Source organism: Panthera tigris, chromosome C2 (assembly GCF_018350195.1).
Source record: "Panthera tigris isolate Pti1 chromosome C2, P.tigris_Pti1_mat1.1, whole genome shotgun sequence".
Classification (NCBI taxonomy): Eukaryota; Metazoa; Chordata; class Mammalia; order Carnivora; family Felidae; genus Panthera; species Panthera tigris.
Genome location: NC_056668.1, coordinates 65,228,268 through 65,244,824, shown reverse-complemented (window position 1 = coordinate 65,244,824; position 16,557 = coordinate 65,228,268). Strand labels below are relative to the sequence as shown.

Below are 16,557 nucleotides of genomic sequence, written 5' to 3'. Positions count from 1 at the left end.
TAACAGAAACCCATGGGGGGGGGGGAGAAAAAAAAAAAGAGGTTAGAGTGGAAGAGAGCCAAAGCATAAGAGACTCTTCAAAACTGAGAAGAAACTGAGGGTTGATGGGGGGTGGGAGGGAGGGGAGGGTGGGTGATGGGTATTGAGGAGGGCACCTTTTGGGATGAGCACTGGGTGTTGTATGGAAACCAATTTGACAATAAACTTCATATATTGAAAAAACATAAAAATAGTAATTGACAAAAACAAAACAAAATAAAATACTAATTGATATTCAAAAAATAAATAAATAAAAACCACTGATTTCAGTTCACCTTACTGACTGGCGAGAACTAGCCATCTGTCCCATGCTTCTGTATATTCAGTAACTGGAAGCTCATTACTGCAAGAATGAGCATATTCTGTCTGTATTTATGTTAGAAAGTTTATCCTTTTTTCAACCTGAAATCTGTCCCCTATACTTTCTTCCATTCTGTGTTCCTACTCTGGAATTATATAGAACCAGCCCAATCCTTACACCCAAAAGTCCTTCAAATTTTATAATGACCAACTACCCTCCATATTAATGAGGATTTCAGATTCTGATCCTGAATATGTTCTGTGTCAAGGAGTTAGGTTTTCTGTACAATTCTATATCATGTACACGTTTCATAAACATAACAATTTTTGGCCTCCTTTTAAGCAACTAATAAATTATGTCCAACAGTACAAGCAAGGCAGGGCCTACTTAGAGATTTTTTTGCCTTTACCCAAGTTACTGATAAAATAAGTTAAATAGTATTAGGCAAGGCTTATTAGAAATTATTTTTCTGGTGGCCTCTTGAGTGATTGTTTACCCCTCTTGTTTGCTTAGCTATAGACCAACTTTACAATGCTTATGTGTATAATAATGTTATGAAAAGTTCTATAAAATGCTTTATTGTTATCAGGAAATTTTCCAAGAAATGTTTTCCATCAAAAAGGTAACTATCAAAATGGAAATTAAACTTTTTTTTTTAAGACTTAGGAAAATTTCTAGTGTCTACTATTTGTCCACTGTGGGTTTCTGTAATCCATTTAAGAGTTTATTTCTTGGACTTTTGATTCTGGGTTTAAAGACATTTAAAATGTATAGATTGCCCTCACCTTCCTTGGGCTGCATTTTGTTTATTAGGATTTTTGTTATATCCTTTCCAGGTTGAAAACCCTTCTAACAGAAAAGGGAATCATGATAGGAGTTGGACAAGGTCTGTCTTCTCTGTCTTTTTACCTGGTCAGAGGGTTTAACTTTTCTTGACCTTATTTTGAAAACCTTATGCTGTTACCTTATTTAAACCGAAACTGGCCTGTTCTTACAGGTTCATATTGTTATTTTCTGTTCTTCCTTGGATATGTGCCCCTCTTAATGTTACCTATATTTAAAATTATGACTTTATCAGAGAAAACCCTTTCAGTTGGTTTCTTTGGTTCTTCTCCCTTTACTTTGCATTGAGATTATTTGCAATTGCTTGGTCAGAGTTTTGTTTTTTCTGATGTTCTATTTCTTGTCAGTTTTGAGCCCCTTTTGAAGACTATAGCCATAAAATCATACCTATTGTTTCCTGAACTTTTTGAAATCCATTGACTGAATACATTGACTAAAGTCATGGCTCAGAGTTAGCCAGGACCAGTGGTTCCCTTTACTTGCTACTACAGTTATTTTTACTCCAGAATTCCTGTCACCTACATCGCCAGTCAGTTCTTTCTAGCTGGACAGAATTACACCCAGAATAATTTCTCCCATTGTTTGTTTTCACTGATTTTGAGAGTTAAAATATTATACAAATTAAGTCCATATATCAAATACTTTCCAAAATGATGGTTACCATCCTTTCATCCCCTCCCCAGGTACTGTTATCCTTTGTCTCTTTGCCACTGTACTGTGTGTTCTGGGAAAGCTGAATCCGTATCTTGTCTGATTGTAGAATCTGGAGGGTATGCCCTCAAGTGTTCCATTTCCTAACCATGTCCTTTCTGTTGTCTCTTTATCTTAACCCAAATATATATGGAATTTCTAATAGTATATAACTTTTAAAAATGGGGAATTTTCTCTATTAAAAACATAATATATAGTTATTGTAGAAAATAGAAGCCTCCCATGTTCTCAATCCTAAGATTAATGAAAGGTAACATTTTACATATTAGTCTATATATGAATGGGCAGCGAGACGTGCTTTTTTTTTTTTTTTTTTTTTTTTAATGGGCTATGGTATTCAGGGGGCAGGGGGTTAGGACTATACATCCTAAGCCTATACCATAATTTATTTAACTTAATTACTTATTCTTGGACATTTGTGTTATATCTCAGTCTTTAAAAGTATAATTGCCAAGTCAAAAGATAATGAAAGATTAAGTTTTTGATACATATCAAATTGCCTTCCAGAAAGTATGTCCCAGTTTACACTGCCCACTGGCAGTGGATATATTTTTCCATTTCTCCATTACCTTAACATTAGCCAGCCCAGAGTGGGGGTGGGAGAAGGTGCTGTGTGCATGTGTGGACATGTATTTTTAGGTATTACTAACTTGGTAGCCCAAGAATGTGGGTGTCTTTTTTAGGTACAGTGCTATACTCATTTCCTCCTATTGGCTCTGTGTTTGAAATACATCCATCCACATGTGTCGGTTTGACACAATGACTGACACCAATGAGGATGTACCTATCCTGTGTTAAGGTTTCAAGTTCACTTGGCAAGTTTTTTATGTAGATACCTAAAGTCAAACCAGCTTAGTTATTATTTTCATCAGAGCAGCACTAAGTATTATTTTCAGGAAATTTTTTTTTCCTTTTTTTTTTTTTTTTTTTTTGAGAGAGAGAGTGAGTGAGTGCACGAGTGAGGGAGAGGGGCAGAGGGTGAGAAAGAATCTTAAGCAGGCTCCACTCTCAGCACAGAGCCCAACATGGGGCCCAATCCCACAACCCTGGGATCGTGACCTGAGCTGAAATCAAGAGTCGGGGGGGCTCAACCAACTGAGCCACCTAGGTGCCCCAGAAATTGTTTCTTTTTATTCAAAACCTGTTTTCTCCCATTGAGTCAAAAATTGTACCTGGGTTTTTCCCCCCCTCCAAAAGTTGATTAAGTTGATGAACCTCCTATCAAATATTCTTTTAGATGTTCTTCAAATATTCCTTAGTTTCTTGCCTGAAGTCACCTGCTTATATTCATATAAGCATATTCTTTATTCCTAAATTAGGTGAAAGTGTTTCCTGTGCCCCCATGACCTTCAGTTCCCTACCCTGAATGACCACGTTTCTTCAGTGTCCTCTATGCCCGAGCCCAGAACACCTCTCTGGTGCTGGCAGATAAAATATAAACAGTCTTATTGACAAGCCCTCCAACTTTGCTAGTGGACTAGTTTGGCTCACTAGCATCTGAATTGCAGTTCTATTTTTGAAATGACTGAAACTACTTGTGGCACATCTTTTCCTCAGAAAAATATGAAAAAAGAGGTAATGATGCTTTGCTGAAGAGGGGTTCCCCCCTCCCTCTCCCTCATTATTATACACCCAAAACTGTCAAAAACTCATAGTAGACATTATAAAGAGAAAAATGAAAATTGAGTCCTTTTCCTTACAGATGATACTTTCATTTCATTGATGTAGGTTATGGTTTCAATTTAAATACAAGTTGAGGGTATCCATTTGATTCTCTGTAAATAATGGTCTTATTCCTGTGTCAGTTAATAACTCTAATATCTAAAATATGTTTTTTTAATAAACATATTTCCACTTGGAACAATTTGAATAGGAACTTCCTGAGTTAGCTACACAGTATAAGTAACATATCCCAGGCTGCCAAAATTTTATCTTTTAGAGGAGTTGACCTGTCGTGAGACATTTCTAACTGTTAATAGAAAGACAATAGGGGCAAATAGCAACATAAAATGGACTTGGGAGAGTATAATAAAAGAAATAAGGAAATAAAAGTGTACCTAAAGTTAGCCAAATATACTTATAAAGTACATGTAAAATAGAAAAAGGATTTGATATATTTGAAATACGCTCTTTCACTAATCTGTCAATAATAAAAATACTAAAAATTTAATGATTTTTTATAGCTTTTAAGAACTTGAAACATGTTTAGGATAAATAGGGAACTAAGCTTTTATTTTTATTTAATTTCAGTTAAAATTAAGTAACTATATGTAGCTTAGCAGCCACCCTATACAAGAGTGTAGATAGAACATTTCCATTGTTGCTGCGGGGCCAGTGAGCACTTATATTACTTAGAAGGCTTTATCTTTTATAAACCCATAGTTGCAGAATGCTGATTCATGGTGGCAAGGCCTTTGGAACCCCCAGCCTCCTATGTTTTCTGTCCTTCCCTCCCAGCTTGTTTCCTTGTTTACTAACTCTCTTTTCATTTAAACACTTTGGCAACAGTTTATAAAAATGGGACTTTCCATTCACTCTCCTTCCCCTTGCCATTTGTACATTTGATTAAACACATTGGGAGGGAGAATAGACAGTACTCGCTGATGCATTAGATGTAGGGGGATAGGGAAAGGAAAGAATCCTGGTGATCACTTTTGGTTTATGACCTGAGCAACTAGGTGGGACAGTTTCCTCAGTATTGAGACAGCTGCTCAATGAATCCATGACTCAGTTATCTTGCCACTCTGACAGTTCTCTGAAAGGCTGAGAGGTAGGGGAGAAGCTATGGTTCCTCTCCGAGAAAAATGTATGTGTATTATATATGGAATTTTGTACATCAAAATTTTCTCTAGAGCATGGGGCATCTGGGCGGCTCAGTCAGTTAAGCCAACTCGATTTCAGCTCAGGTCATGATCTCATGGTTCGTGGGATCAAGCCCCACTGTCAGCACGGAGCCTGTTTAGGATTCTCTCTCTCTCTGCCCCTCCCTTGCTCACTCTTGCACATGCTCTCGCTCTTTCTCCCTGTCTCTCTCACTCAAAATAAATAAATAAGCTTAAAAAAAAATTCTGTGGGACAAAAGTTGCACCCTCATGAATTTTATCAGGAACCAGATACCTTAGGGCTTCAGTCTTAGCTTCACTATGAGGTTGCCCTACTTGTCATTTTTGTCTCTGAAGCCACACAGAATAAAGTTGGTTTCAGTAAATACGTACACAAATTCCCTTTGCGCTATCCAGCACAAAAGCTACAGAACCATAGAATCTTCTTAGAATTAGGGGAAAAAACAATTGATCATCTGATACCATTTTCCTTGCCTTTTTTATATTTTATTAGGAGCATACCTAATCTTATAAAGGGAATTGGTCAGGGATGCTCTCATGGGCTTGTGAGTGTAAATTCTGCCTGGCATTTAACTTATTTGGCCTATGTGTATGTGTTAGTTTTCTGTTGCTACAGATTAAGATACTCCAAAATTTAGCAGCTTAAAACAAGAATAAACATTTATTATCTCACATGGTTTATATGGGTCAGGAATTGAGAAGCTGCCTAGCTGGATGATTCTAGGTCAGAGTCTTTTATGAGGTTGATGTCAGCCAGGGCTCCAGGTATTGGAAGGCTTACCTGGGGCTGGAAGATCTGCTTTCAGGATGGCTCATTTATATGCTTGGTGAATCCATCCTGGCTGCATGTCCCCTTACCATGTGTACCTTCCATAGGGCTGCTAAAGTGTCACATTGTGGCAGCTGGTTTCCTTTGAACCAAGTGATCCAAGAAGGAGGACGGAGGACAAGGTGGAAACCACAGTGTCTTTTATGTCCTGACCTTAGAAATCACACACCATTCATTGCCTCTGCAGTATCCTATTGGTTACATAGGTCAGCCCTATTCCTGGGGGAAGGGACTACCTTAGGGTATCGACACCCAAGAGGCATGACTCATTGGGGCCATCTTGGAAAGCGGCTACCACAGTGTGTAAGAATGATCTTATACCTTCATTCCTCAAAGCTGATTATTCTCTCCATTCTCCCTGAAATCTGTCCTTGGTTGGTTGGTTGGTTGGTTAGTTGGTTGATTGGTTCTGAAGTAGCATTAGAAGGATGGTAATAGGCACTGGTTTCTAAGAAGCTTAGATGTCAGTGAAATATCACCTCTATAGTTGTTTCCAAAACACTTGTATCTCTGTATACCCCATATATATTGAGAATTAGGAAATAAAATAACTGTATTTTTAATTCATATCATAAATTCACAGATCTGTTTTAATGAGTAACCCTTTTAGATAATAGAAATAGGCTTTTAGAAATCATAGTAAATCAATTACATAGGAGTTGGGTCTGAATGAAAGTCCCCTTAAGCTCTTTTCTCCCTTTGCCAGGAAATCCTTTCTTCTGTCCCCTGTACTGCCCATAAAGGCCATCATTCTCTTCCTCTAATCCCTCTGTACTCAACTCAGTTCTCCCGCTTGTCAGCTCTGCAACCTTGGGCACATTACTTAATTTCTTTGTGCCTCTATTTTCCCCTTTGCAAAATGGGAGCAATAATTATACCTATTTCTTGGGGTTGTTCTGTGGGCTAAATGACATGCTGCAGTGTACTTAGTATGATGTCTGGCACATTGGTAAGCACTCAGATGTTAACAGTTGCTGCCCCTTTATTGTGGTGGTGATGGCGGTTATTGCAGTCACACTAAACTATAAATTTATGTATTTTTAGATGTCTCTTTTACCTTTCCATTGATTGAACAATTACTATAACCCAGGTGCTGTGCTAAAGCACCTTATGGGTCTTATTTCATAGGCAAGTGATATTATCTCCATTTTACAGATGAGGAAATTAAGACATAGGTTAAATAACCTGTTACAGGATCACACAGCTGTTAAGTTGTACTGCTAGGTCTCTTAGTCCATGTTTGTGGAATTAGATTAGATTTAAGAAAGATGTGTCATTGTGAATTTCAAAATAGCATCTCAAGACTAAAAACAAGAGACTGTATAGTCAGTCTGTGGTTATTCATAGTTGAGTTGGATGCTTTATAATCAAAAGACGTTAGCCTATCCTTTAAACCATAATGCCATGTAGCATCAATTTTACCAGTATGAATGTTAAAGGGAAAGGAATGCAGGAGAAATGAGCAAAATGAATTTTGCTGCTTTTAAACAGTCACTGTTTAAATGTTTGAGAAGAAACGTTATAGAAATTACAGTAAACATCCAAATCCAGTGACAATTTGTAATTAATAAACGTTTTTATTATAAAAGGCCCATATTCAATTATATAAAATAAAATAAGGGGTGCCTGGGTGGCTCAGTCGGTTAAGCGTCCGACTTCGGCTCAGGTCATGATCTCACAGTTTGTTGAGTTCGAGCCCCGTGTCAGGCTCTGCTGACCGCTCAGAGCCTGGAGCGGGCTTCAGATTCTGTGTCTCCTCCTCTCTGCCCCTCCCATGCTCATGTTGTATCTCTGTCTCTCAATAATAAATGTTAAAAAAAATTTTTTTTAAATAAATAAAATAAGGTTTCTGACTTGACAGTAGGAACAAAGTAAGTATGTACCAAGAAGAGCATCTGAAATGTAGTTTTGTTCAGTCACTAAGCCAGGTGTTCTGTTGGAGCTACTATTGAGTTTGTAGAACTTTATATTTTCTTTGTTTTGGGTTTCTCCTCCCTATACTTTGTCTGCCTCTGAAAAACAGATCTCAGTTCTTTTTCTCAAGGACATATATAATTTGACTTTAAGTGGAATTCATTGCAGTGGGCAAAGGTGTTTTTGTTTGATGAATGAATACAGTCGTGTGACTTTAGGTATCAAGGATATTTGTAATCAAAGTAATGAGCTGTTAAAATTTTAGTTGCTAAGTGATTTGGAGATAATTCAGAGAAGAAATATGAAATCATTAAATGACAAATCTGAGGAGCTTAAGTGTCTTTTCAAATTTTATTGTTCAGAAGGTGAATTTGTTCTGGTTACATGCACACAATAGGATTTTTCTAAAGAGTAAATTTACATAATGAGCTGGATGGCCTTGTAGATGAGCCTTAGTGGTTGTCCTCTAGTGTAGCTGACGGCTGACATGGCCAGAGCTGCTAACAGTGCTGGTATATTTGTTAATTGGTCAAGCAGATAAATTCCTCATGATTGGTAAATCTCTTAAGTCCTGAAGAAGACCAGAACATACTAAAAATGAGAGAGGAATGCTATTTGGTGATGATCACGCATAGTTTCTGAGCGTCCGCCAAAGCACGGGAAATGCCACAATCAGTTTAGACTTGTGAAGAACATTGTAATTCTGAAATAGCTCTGTGGCCTTTCAGACTCTTTCTAGACTTGTTTTTTAAGCAGCCTGTGCCTGAATTACGAAAATGATTGTTTTTCTTGAGGAAGGCTTACAACATGTGCATAGACAGAAATTGATGTTATCCCTGATGATAGAATTTGGATGATCATTGAAGAGTAAAATTCCTGCTAAGAAAGACATATCTAAGAAAGACCAGGAGTCATGAAGAAAACATTTTAGACATTGTTATTTACTGATTATTGGAAAAGGCATGTACCTGCCCTTGGAGAAAGGTTCTGTGTCATATACCCTGCCACCTGTCTATGTGCCATACCGATGAGTTAATGAATGTAATATGGTCTGTGCATGGACCCTGGTGCTGTAATATTTGCGCTTATTTGCATGAAAATAGGAGTAGAAGCAGCTATTAAGTGTTTTGAAGGAAATTAAATGAATTACACGTAACCAAATTAAGAGATATAAACATTTCTTCCCCAAAGGCTGAGTTAAATATATAGAAGGAAGGCTGGAGGGCAGGAAAAATCAGGAATTTAGAAAAGAAGTTTAATTTTTATAGAGTAGCCATTGGAATGATAAACTGAACACCTAATCCTTATGTGAAGAGTTCCTGTGTGTTTTTGGGTTTTTTTTGTTTCTTCCTCTAATTAAGAAAATTCAAACAAGAAAGATCCAAGGACCAAATGTTACATTCAGCCATAACAGTTGTTTAACTCATCATAGGATATAGCTATAGCCTCTAGGGAGACAAAACTTCTGGACTTGTTTTTTAGTGTCACCAGCTTGTATGGTCAAGGGCAGTATGACTTCTAGGGAGATGGTTCATAGAAGTTACCCATCCCAGTCAAGCCACTTCTCTTCTTGCTCAAGGCTTAGCATGAAGTGCTAGGGAGAAAATTTGCCCAGCTGTGTATTAACAGTCACATACATGATGACACAGGGATGTGGCTGGACTAGCCGACTGAACAGCAGTCTTGTTGCCTACCTGAGAGGCAGTGCTGCCCCAGATGCAACTAAATAACTGCTTAAATGTTAATAGATGCTGTGAAATAATAATGGAGTTTAAAGGGGGGGGGGTACTTAGAAAGTGAACAGCTGAACTTGATTTATGCATAGCGCTTCTGCCTCAACACTGACCCGTATTACATTCATTGCCTCCACCCATTTTACACTTAAGCAGATGGCACATTATAACACGGTTCAGAACTTTTAGCAAGTTTTCGCAGCTGTGCGATGTTCATTTATTTTCAAGTGAGCTGACTCCCAACTGAGTATTCATGCATGTACTGTTAATCCCAGCTGTAGCAAGAGTTTTGGCATAAGTGGGGTCTGGCCCCCTGAGTCTATAACTTACTCAAAGACACTATCTTTCCTGCACCAGGACCAGGCCAAGGCATGGGTTTAGCTCTAAGCAGAAAGAAATTCGGATTTTATGGTATTGGCCATATTTAAAACATTTTTAGATACAGCTTGGAAGACCACCGGCTCACAGTCTGCAATTCGGGCAGTGTGCTTTTCTTTTCGGGCTGTTACAGCACTGCTCATGCTCTCTCGGGACTTTTGATTTGCAGATGCTAATGCTGGAGACCGTGGACAGACCAACAGCGCTGCTTCTGCATCAGCTTCCAACTCCACCTGAACAGCCCCCAGCGGCCAACTGCACAGGAAAAACCACCAGTTACTTGAGTGTCACTCAGCAACACTGGTCACGTTTGGAAAGAAAATTAAAAAGAGAAAAAAAACCTGCTCATTTTAGTGTTCAATTTTTTTATTATTATTGTTGTTCTTATTTAACCTTGTAAAATATCTATAAATACAAACCAATTTCATTGTATTCTCACTTTGAGGGAGATCCAGGGGGTGGGAGGGGTTGTGGGGAGGGAAGCGGAGCACTAGAACACACAATCTCTCTCCCACGACAATCTTTTTTATCAAAAGTCTGCTGTTGTATACTTTAAAAACAGGACTCCTGCCTCATGCCCCTTCCACAAAGAAGAAGACTTTGTTCTGTGCTGAAGTTTTTTTGAACTTTGTTTTCTTTTCAAGTCAAGTGTAAGACTTTGGGCTAGTGCACAGCTTGAAATTGGTTGGGAGCTTTAGCAGGTATAACTCAGTGGGGACTTAAATGTCACTTGTAAAATTAATCCATATCCTCTGGTATTTGAAGACTTGCCTTTGGCATATTGGTGGCAGGTGTGTCAGACAAAAAAGGAAATGTGTATCATTTGTATGTAACCCAGGGAGGTCAATAAAGTTTGAAGATTCTTAATTGACTTGATAAGGTCTTGTTTTGCTCGTAATCAGTGCTAGTGGTGAAGAAACTCAAGAGGAGGCGATCAGAGGAGCAAGCGTGCTCCGAGTGCAGGTCTTTGTTTGCCTGACTGAAGGTTCTCTGCAGATCTTAGTACAGTTTAACCTAGTGGCCTAGGAGAAGGCTGAGAGGGTGTTGAGCCAGTCAGTCTGGCTGCAGAGGTCAAAAGCTGATGAACCTGGAGGAAGGGCACAGGCCAAGGCCAGATCTCAGCACTGTGAACGAATTTGTCCAGACTTGTTTCTAAAGTTGCTTCCCTTGGAAAGAGACACTTGAGAGGACATTATAGTTAAATAATGTGAACTGTAACAGTCTACTGGTTTATTTTTCATATTTTTTAATTACAAATTGAGCTTGCAGAAATTGCCACATTCTGCACATAGTTCTAATTTTAAATCCAAATCTAGAAATCTGTATTTAATTTCAGCTTTTTTTTAACCTCATGCTTTTAAATTTTTATTTATTGATTTATGTCAGATAGACCATTATGATTTTAGATGGTAGGAATTTTAAGAACTACACATCAAAATGGTATAAACAGTCACGTGTACCTGCTGACTTTATAGGAAAGCTGATTATATAAATGTGTGTATGTATATATGTTATATATACATAGATTCAATACTGCCTTTTATTTTTGTTTTTGTCCACAGTATCAAAATCAACTGGTTGAAGCATGAGAAGAAGAATGTTTCCCCCCACACCCAGTTAAGAGTTTTTGTTCTGTTCTCTTTGTGTATCAGTGAACGGTGTAAGACTCAGTCTCTGTTTTTGAAGAAAAAGCAATATTCCTTGGAAAGCAAAGAGGATTGAAGGATTATGTTTGCAGTGAGGAAATAGATTTTCACAACTAGTTTGTTTTATACTTTTAAGGTTGCCATCTTTGTGGGCCTTATATACTCGAAAATGAACCTTAGTCACCTTGGTGCTTATGGGCCATTACTTGACCTATGAATCTTTAAGGCACAATCAGTTGTACTTTACATTTAAAGATCACTTGAGTGATGGCCGCCTTTCCTTTCTACCACTCTTTCCCTACACACCTTCCAAGGTTAGCTGATGACTGCAGGGCTGAGGAGCTGAGCCCTAGACTGTAGCCTCCCTTCACCCTCATTGCCACCTGAGGTCATGTTCGGGGTCTTGAGCCCATCCCTGTGATTGGGAAGTGGAGTCTCTTGGCGGCCCTCACGCAGGTCCCAGTTCCCTGTCCTGCTTCTTAACCAAGTGTGTGTGACTCTCCAAGAGAGTCCTACTGCCTGCTGAAGTGAACCAGTACCCGGAAGGGCAACTGTGAGCCATCTTAGTTTTCACTCACTGTTTAGCTAAGCTCTTAGGCCACAAAAAGGGTTTCTCAAACCTCTGGTTGTATCAGAGTTCGTGAGAAAGGAAACACACTCAGTCAAACCAAATCAAACAAATTGACTTTTACATTTTCTAATGGGCTTCTGAGAGCTAATTAAGATTTGAAAGAAGTCTGAATCAAAGTATTTGGCTGGGTAATTCCTAAAGGGAATGGCTTTGATAGACCATTTTCAGAAAAGATTTATAAAGAAGCTGAACAGCAGGTCTCTGACAGAGAAGTAAACCTGCTTTCACACCAGACTGCCCAGCCAAACATTTGGACACAGACATACTCTGGACTTGGTATACCCACTAGAGTCCATAAAAAAATCTGTGCTTGTTTTAGGAAACACTCCCCCCTCCTTTGCCCCCATAATTGGGGTAAGAGAAGAAGAGAGAAAAGTACAATGCTTTTCTCTCATTTTATTGTGTGTGTGTGTGTGTGTGAGGGCTGAGGTGTGTGATTTTTCTTTCTCAAGGATCATGGCGGTATCACAGAACTCTTTTATACAAGTGAGATCCAGGTCTCTGAATATCTTTTTGTAAATAATAATAATAATAATAATAATAATAATAAAAGCTCCTCACCAAATTCAAGCTTGTACATTATATTTTCTTTCAGTGTTTTTAAATTTAAGTTTTATTGTTTTGTATGTAAATATGTGGACCCAGGAACTGTTATTAATGAGCAAAAAGTTACTGTTCAGGGCAGTGATTCTGTTTAATAATCAGACAAAATGTAGACGAGCTTTTTAAAGCCATATAGTTTTAACTCTGTACAGTAGGTACCGGCCTGTATTATTGTAACAATAACTCTAGCAATGTATAGTGTATCTATATAGTTTGGAGTGCCTTCGCTTCCATGTGTTTGTTTTTTGTTTTTGTTTTTCATTTTTTAAGTTTTAATTGGTTTTTCTATCCATGTGTCCCTGTCCCACCCCTTTCCCTTTGAAATACTAGCTCGCTCCTAACAGTGTCTTTGCCCCTTCCACAGTTAATTTCAGTGATACCATGCTCAGGAGTGGAAAGAGGAAACCATGTTCATGATCTCATTTCATTTAAGCCCTGCCTTGGTTTTGGTTCTGAACAGTTGTTTCCTCCTCAGTACCAGTGATGAGTTTCATTTCATACTTAAGTCCATCCAGGGACTTAGTGTAGTGCCAGCGAGCCCTAGATCTGGAAGATACCAAATAGATTCGAGTTTGCTCATCTCTTCCCCAAATCCTAACCATGGGTCTTACAGCAGATTCCGGGAGCCTTACATGCCCTCCTCTTTATCTGCTTCCCTCCTGATAGAGAGAGAGAGAGAGAGAGAGAGAGAGATGGTTTTATAAATCAGAGTTTCTTAATAGTATTGAGTTTTGATACATCAGTGGTCTAAAATGCTACAGTGCAATTAATTACTAGCAGTTACTGCACGGAACTCCAGCATGCTGATAGAGGGCTGTCGTTGTAACAAGGGAACTTTTAGCCCATCCCCTCCCTCCTGCCACCTCTACCCCTGTTTAGTAAAATGTCATTTTAATTTCGTTCTTAAAAAAATAAGTTTAATTCTTACTGTGTGCCCATCATGAAGGCCTTTTTTGAAAGAAAAAAATCAAAATCATTTGTTTTGCCTCCGAGTACTCCATATAAGATGTCTTGAGTAGTAGAAAAAAAAACTTTACCAAACCAAAGGTTGCTATTTTTGAAACATCGTGTGTTCATTCCAGCAAGGCAGAAGACTGCACCTTCTTTCCAGTGACATGTTGTGTCAGTTTTTTAAGTCCTCTTAATTTTTAGACACATATTTTTGGTTTGTGTTTTAACAAAGCCTACCTGACCAGTCATCTTGTCTGCACCAATGCAAAGGTTTCTGAGAGGACTACTGTATTCTCTATCCCTGTGGATATAAAGACACTGGCATTTCATTTCTTTTTCCCTTTCCTTTTTAAGGGATTTAACTTTGGAATCTTCCAAAGGAAGTTTGGCCAATGCCAGATCCCCAGGAGTTTGGGGTTTTTTTTTCTTTGTTTTAAACCAAAATTGTATCTGATTTCTATTGTTTGATGTTAGTGATCATCTAATCACAGAGCCGAACACTTTCTCCCCTATATAGAAAAATAAACTAAGCATGTTTTCCAATAAAATCTGTCTTTTCTAGTAGAAACCTGAGCCACTGAAAATAAGAGAGAAAAGCAGAGTAGAGTCCCAGACTAAGGTCTACGTTTGAGAGGCTTTGAAAATAATCCCTGGGGTTTGGATTATTTTCACAAGGGTTATGACATTTTATTCACGTTTGTTGCTCCGTTTTGTACCTCTGCAATAAAAGCAAAATGACAACCAGTACATAAGGGGTTAGCTTGACAAAGTAGACTTCCTTGTGTTCATTTTTGTTTGTTTTTTTTTTTTCTTACTATATCTGTCTACAGGCAGATACAGATAGATGTATGAAAATGTGCTTGCCTGTAAAATTTGCATTTATAAGTGTGTTGCCGATGGATCACTTGGGCCTGTACACATACCAATTAGCGTGACCACTTCCATCTTAAAAACAAATCTAAACAAAATTTATTATATATATATATATATATATATAAAGGACTGTGGGTTGTATACAAACTATTGCAAACACTTGTGCAAATCTGTCTTGATATAAAGGAAAAGCAAAATCTGTATAACATTATTACTACTTGAATGCCTCTGTGACTGATATTTTTTTCATTTTAAATATAAACTTTTTTGTGAAAAGTATGCTCAATGTTTTTTTTCCCTTTCCCCATTCCCTTGTAAATACATTTCGTTCTATGTGACTTGGTTTGGAAATAGTTAACTGGTACTGTAATTTGCATTAAATAAAAAGTAGGTTAGCCTGGAAATGAAATTAAAATTCACAAGTGTGTGGTCTTTATTTCAGTACCCAACCCTCTTTTCTTCACCCTACCTATTCTGCTACTGCGGTATATAGTCACATCACCATCTCCGTTCCTCCAATTAGAGAAACATGGATCTTTGTTATAAAAATCAAGATGCAAACACTAGTTCTCCTTCTTTAAATGATCTTATTATATTGTATGGCCCCAAGAGGTGCAGCTTCCATCTTGGAAACCTTTGGATTTGATGTAGAGGAAGCTTTGCAGACACTGCTTTGAAAAGAACGAAATGTCCCTGAAAGGGACAAATTTTTAAAATGTGTATAAGCTGCTGTCTTTGATTACTGTGTTCATGGTTTGGTGTAGCTGTATTTTCTTTTAACTTTCATCCCATTAGTAATGGTCTTTGGGAGTATCTGTAAAATATATGAACACCACAAACAGTGGGGCTGTACCTCCCAGGTTACCAACACATGTTGTGTTTGAATCTGCTCATTTCCAATACTGGATGATGTATGTAAACATGTTATGTCTCTTAGTGCAAAAAGAAACATCATTTTTTTAGGGCTGGCTCACTCTGTCAGGCCTAATCTAAAGGCTAGATATAAAGTCATGTGACTGCTGCTTCAATAAAAACAAATTTATATTGGATAAAGTCTGCTCTCTATTTATTTTGTTTATGGTGGTGGTATGGGATTGGCTGATACTTGTAAAATAGTTAAATATGTTCACCAGTTGCCAGGGGTTTGGGGGGAAGGAAAGGAATCCATGCAGACCTAAAGATCACACTTGTGGGATGGGCCTCCTGATGGCATTGAAATGCATTTGTTTGGGATTCACCACTGTTTTATTTCCTCCCTTATTTGGAGTTGGAATTGAGCAAGATACCCTTTTAACTTAAAATCCCGGAAAGTGCATTTTTTTTAATATGTAAGGTCTTCCAAAAAGTACTGAGTAACCTGTCCTTTGGATCGTGTTTCAAGAGAGCAATGATAGCAAATGCCATTTTACAGGTGCACTAGAAGAGTAGTTGGGAAAGGGAGGGATCAGATGGCAGAGTTCAGGGAGAAGTTTGTGAAAGGAAGTGACCAAAAGTGATGATGTGGCCACCCATTTCTCAGGTGTGAGGTATTCATCCCCCCGCTAGCACCTACAGATTTAGAAGCACTGCGGGCATGTTAAGGGAACATGTCCAAGGCAAAACAGAAGCTGGTGTGTAACATGACATGATGAGGCCCACAAGTTGTCAGCAGCTGGGAAGGGATGATCAAATGTATGTTTCTCTTTACATCCTCTTTTCTCCAGAAAAGAGAGGCCACCCCCGGGCCTTCCCACAAGAAAACGTTATCAAGGCTTTAGTTGGGCCCATAAAGTCTGGGGCAGGTAGAGACTGGCCGCAGAGTGCCTCTGATAAATGGGGGAAACAGAAGGCAAGCAGTACTTAACTTAGAAGGGCTTTTCTGCCTAATTACAGGGATGGACTCCATCCTCACCTAAGGCAAAACCTAGTAAATGAATAGCAGCCATTGGGATGCCTAGAAACGGACAGTTCTAGGTGTTCAAAGGCTCAGGAAAGGGAGTAATAGAGTAATCCAAATGTTAGAGAGTAGGCAAGTTGAACCTGGCTCCTAGCCCTATAAACTCAAAATCCACAAAGTATTCTATGTGAGCTATTTGGTGTTTCTCACCTTGAATCTAAACTCCACTTGGACTACAATAGTTTTTATAATATACATAGCTCCTATGTTCATATCCGTTCAGCTGCCCACATATTTTTAAGATCAATATGAGCACATGGGAGTTTACATCTCATCTTAATTTCACCTTACTGTAGCCTACATTTAACAACTGTTCCGGGCTCTTG

At 38.3% G+C, this 16,557-nt stretch overlaps 1 protein-coding gene across 4 annotated transcripts in view; it reads left to right on the top strand.

The window, feature by feature from the left end:
* Nucleotides 1-14,710, top strand: part of GSK3B (glycogen synthase kinase 3 beta) — a 194,140-nt gene extending 179,430 nt beyond the window's left edge. For 3 of the 4 annotated variants that reach the window (XM_042998985.1, XM_007098347.3, XM_007098346.3), the window contains one exon: nucleotides 9,761-14,710. In XM_042998985.1, coding sequence (XP_042854919.1) covers nucleotides 9,761-9,828 — 68 coding nt within the window. In that variant the 3' untranslated portion in view covers nucleotides 9,829-14,710. Of the gene's footprint in view, nucleotides 1-1,176; nucleotides 1,227-9,760 lie in introns of all 4 variants that reach the window. The other variant, XM_042998986.1, reaches the window with a different exon arrangement.
* The last annotated feature ends 1,847 nt before the right edge of the window (nucleotides 14,711-16,557 follow it).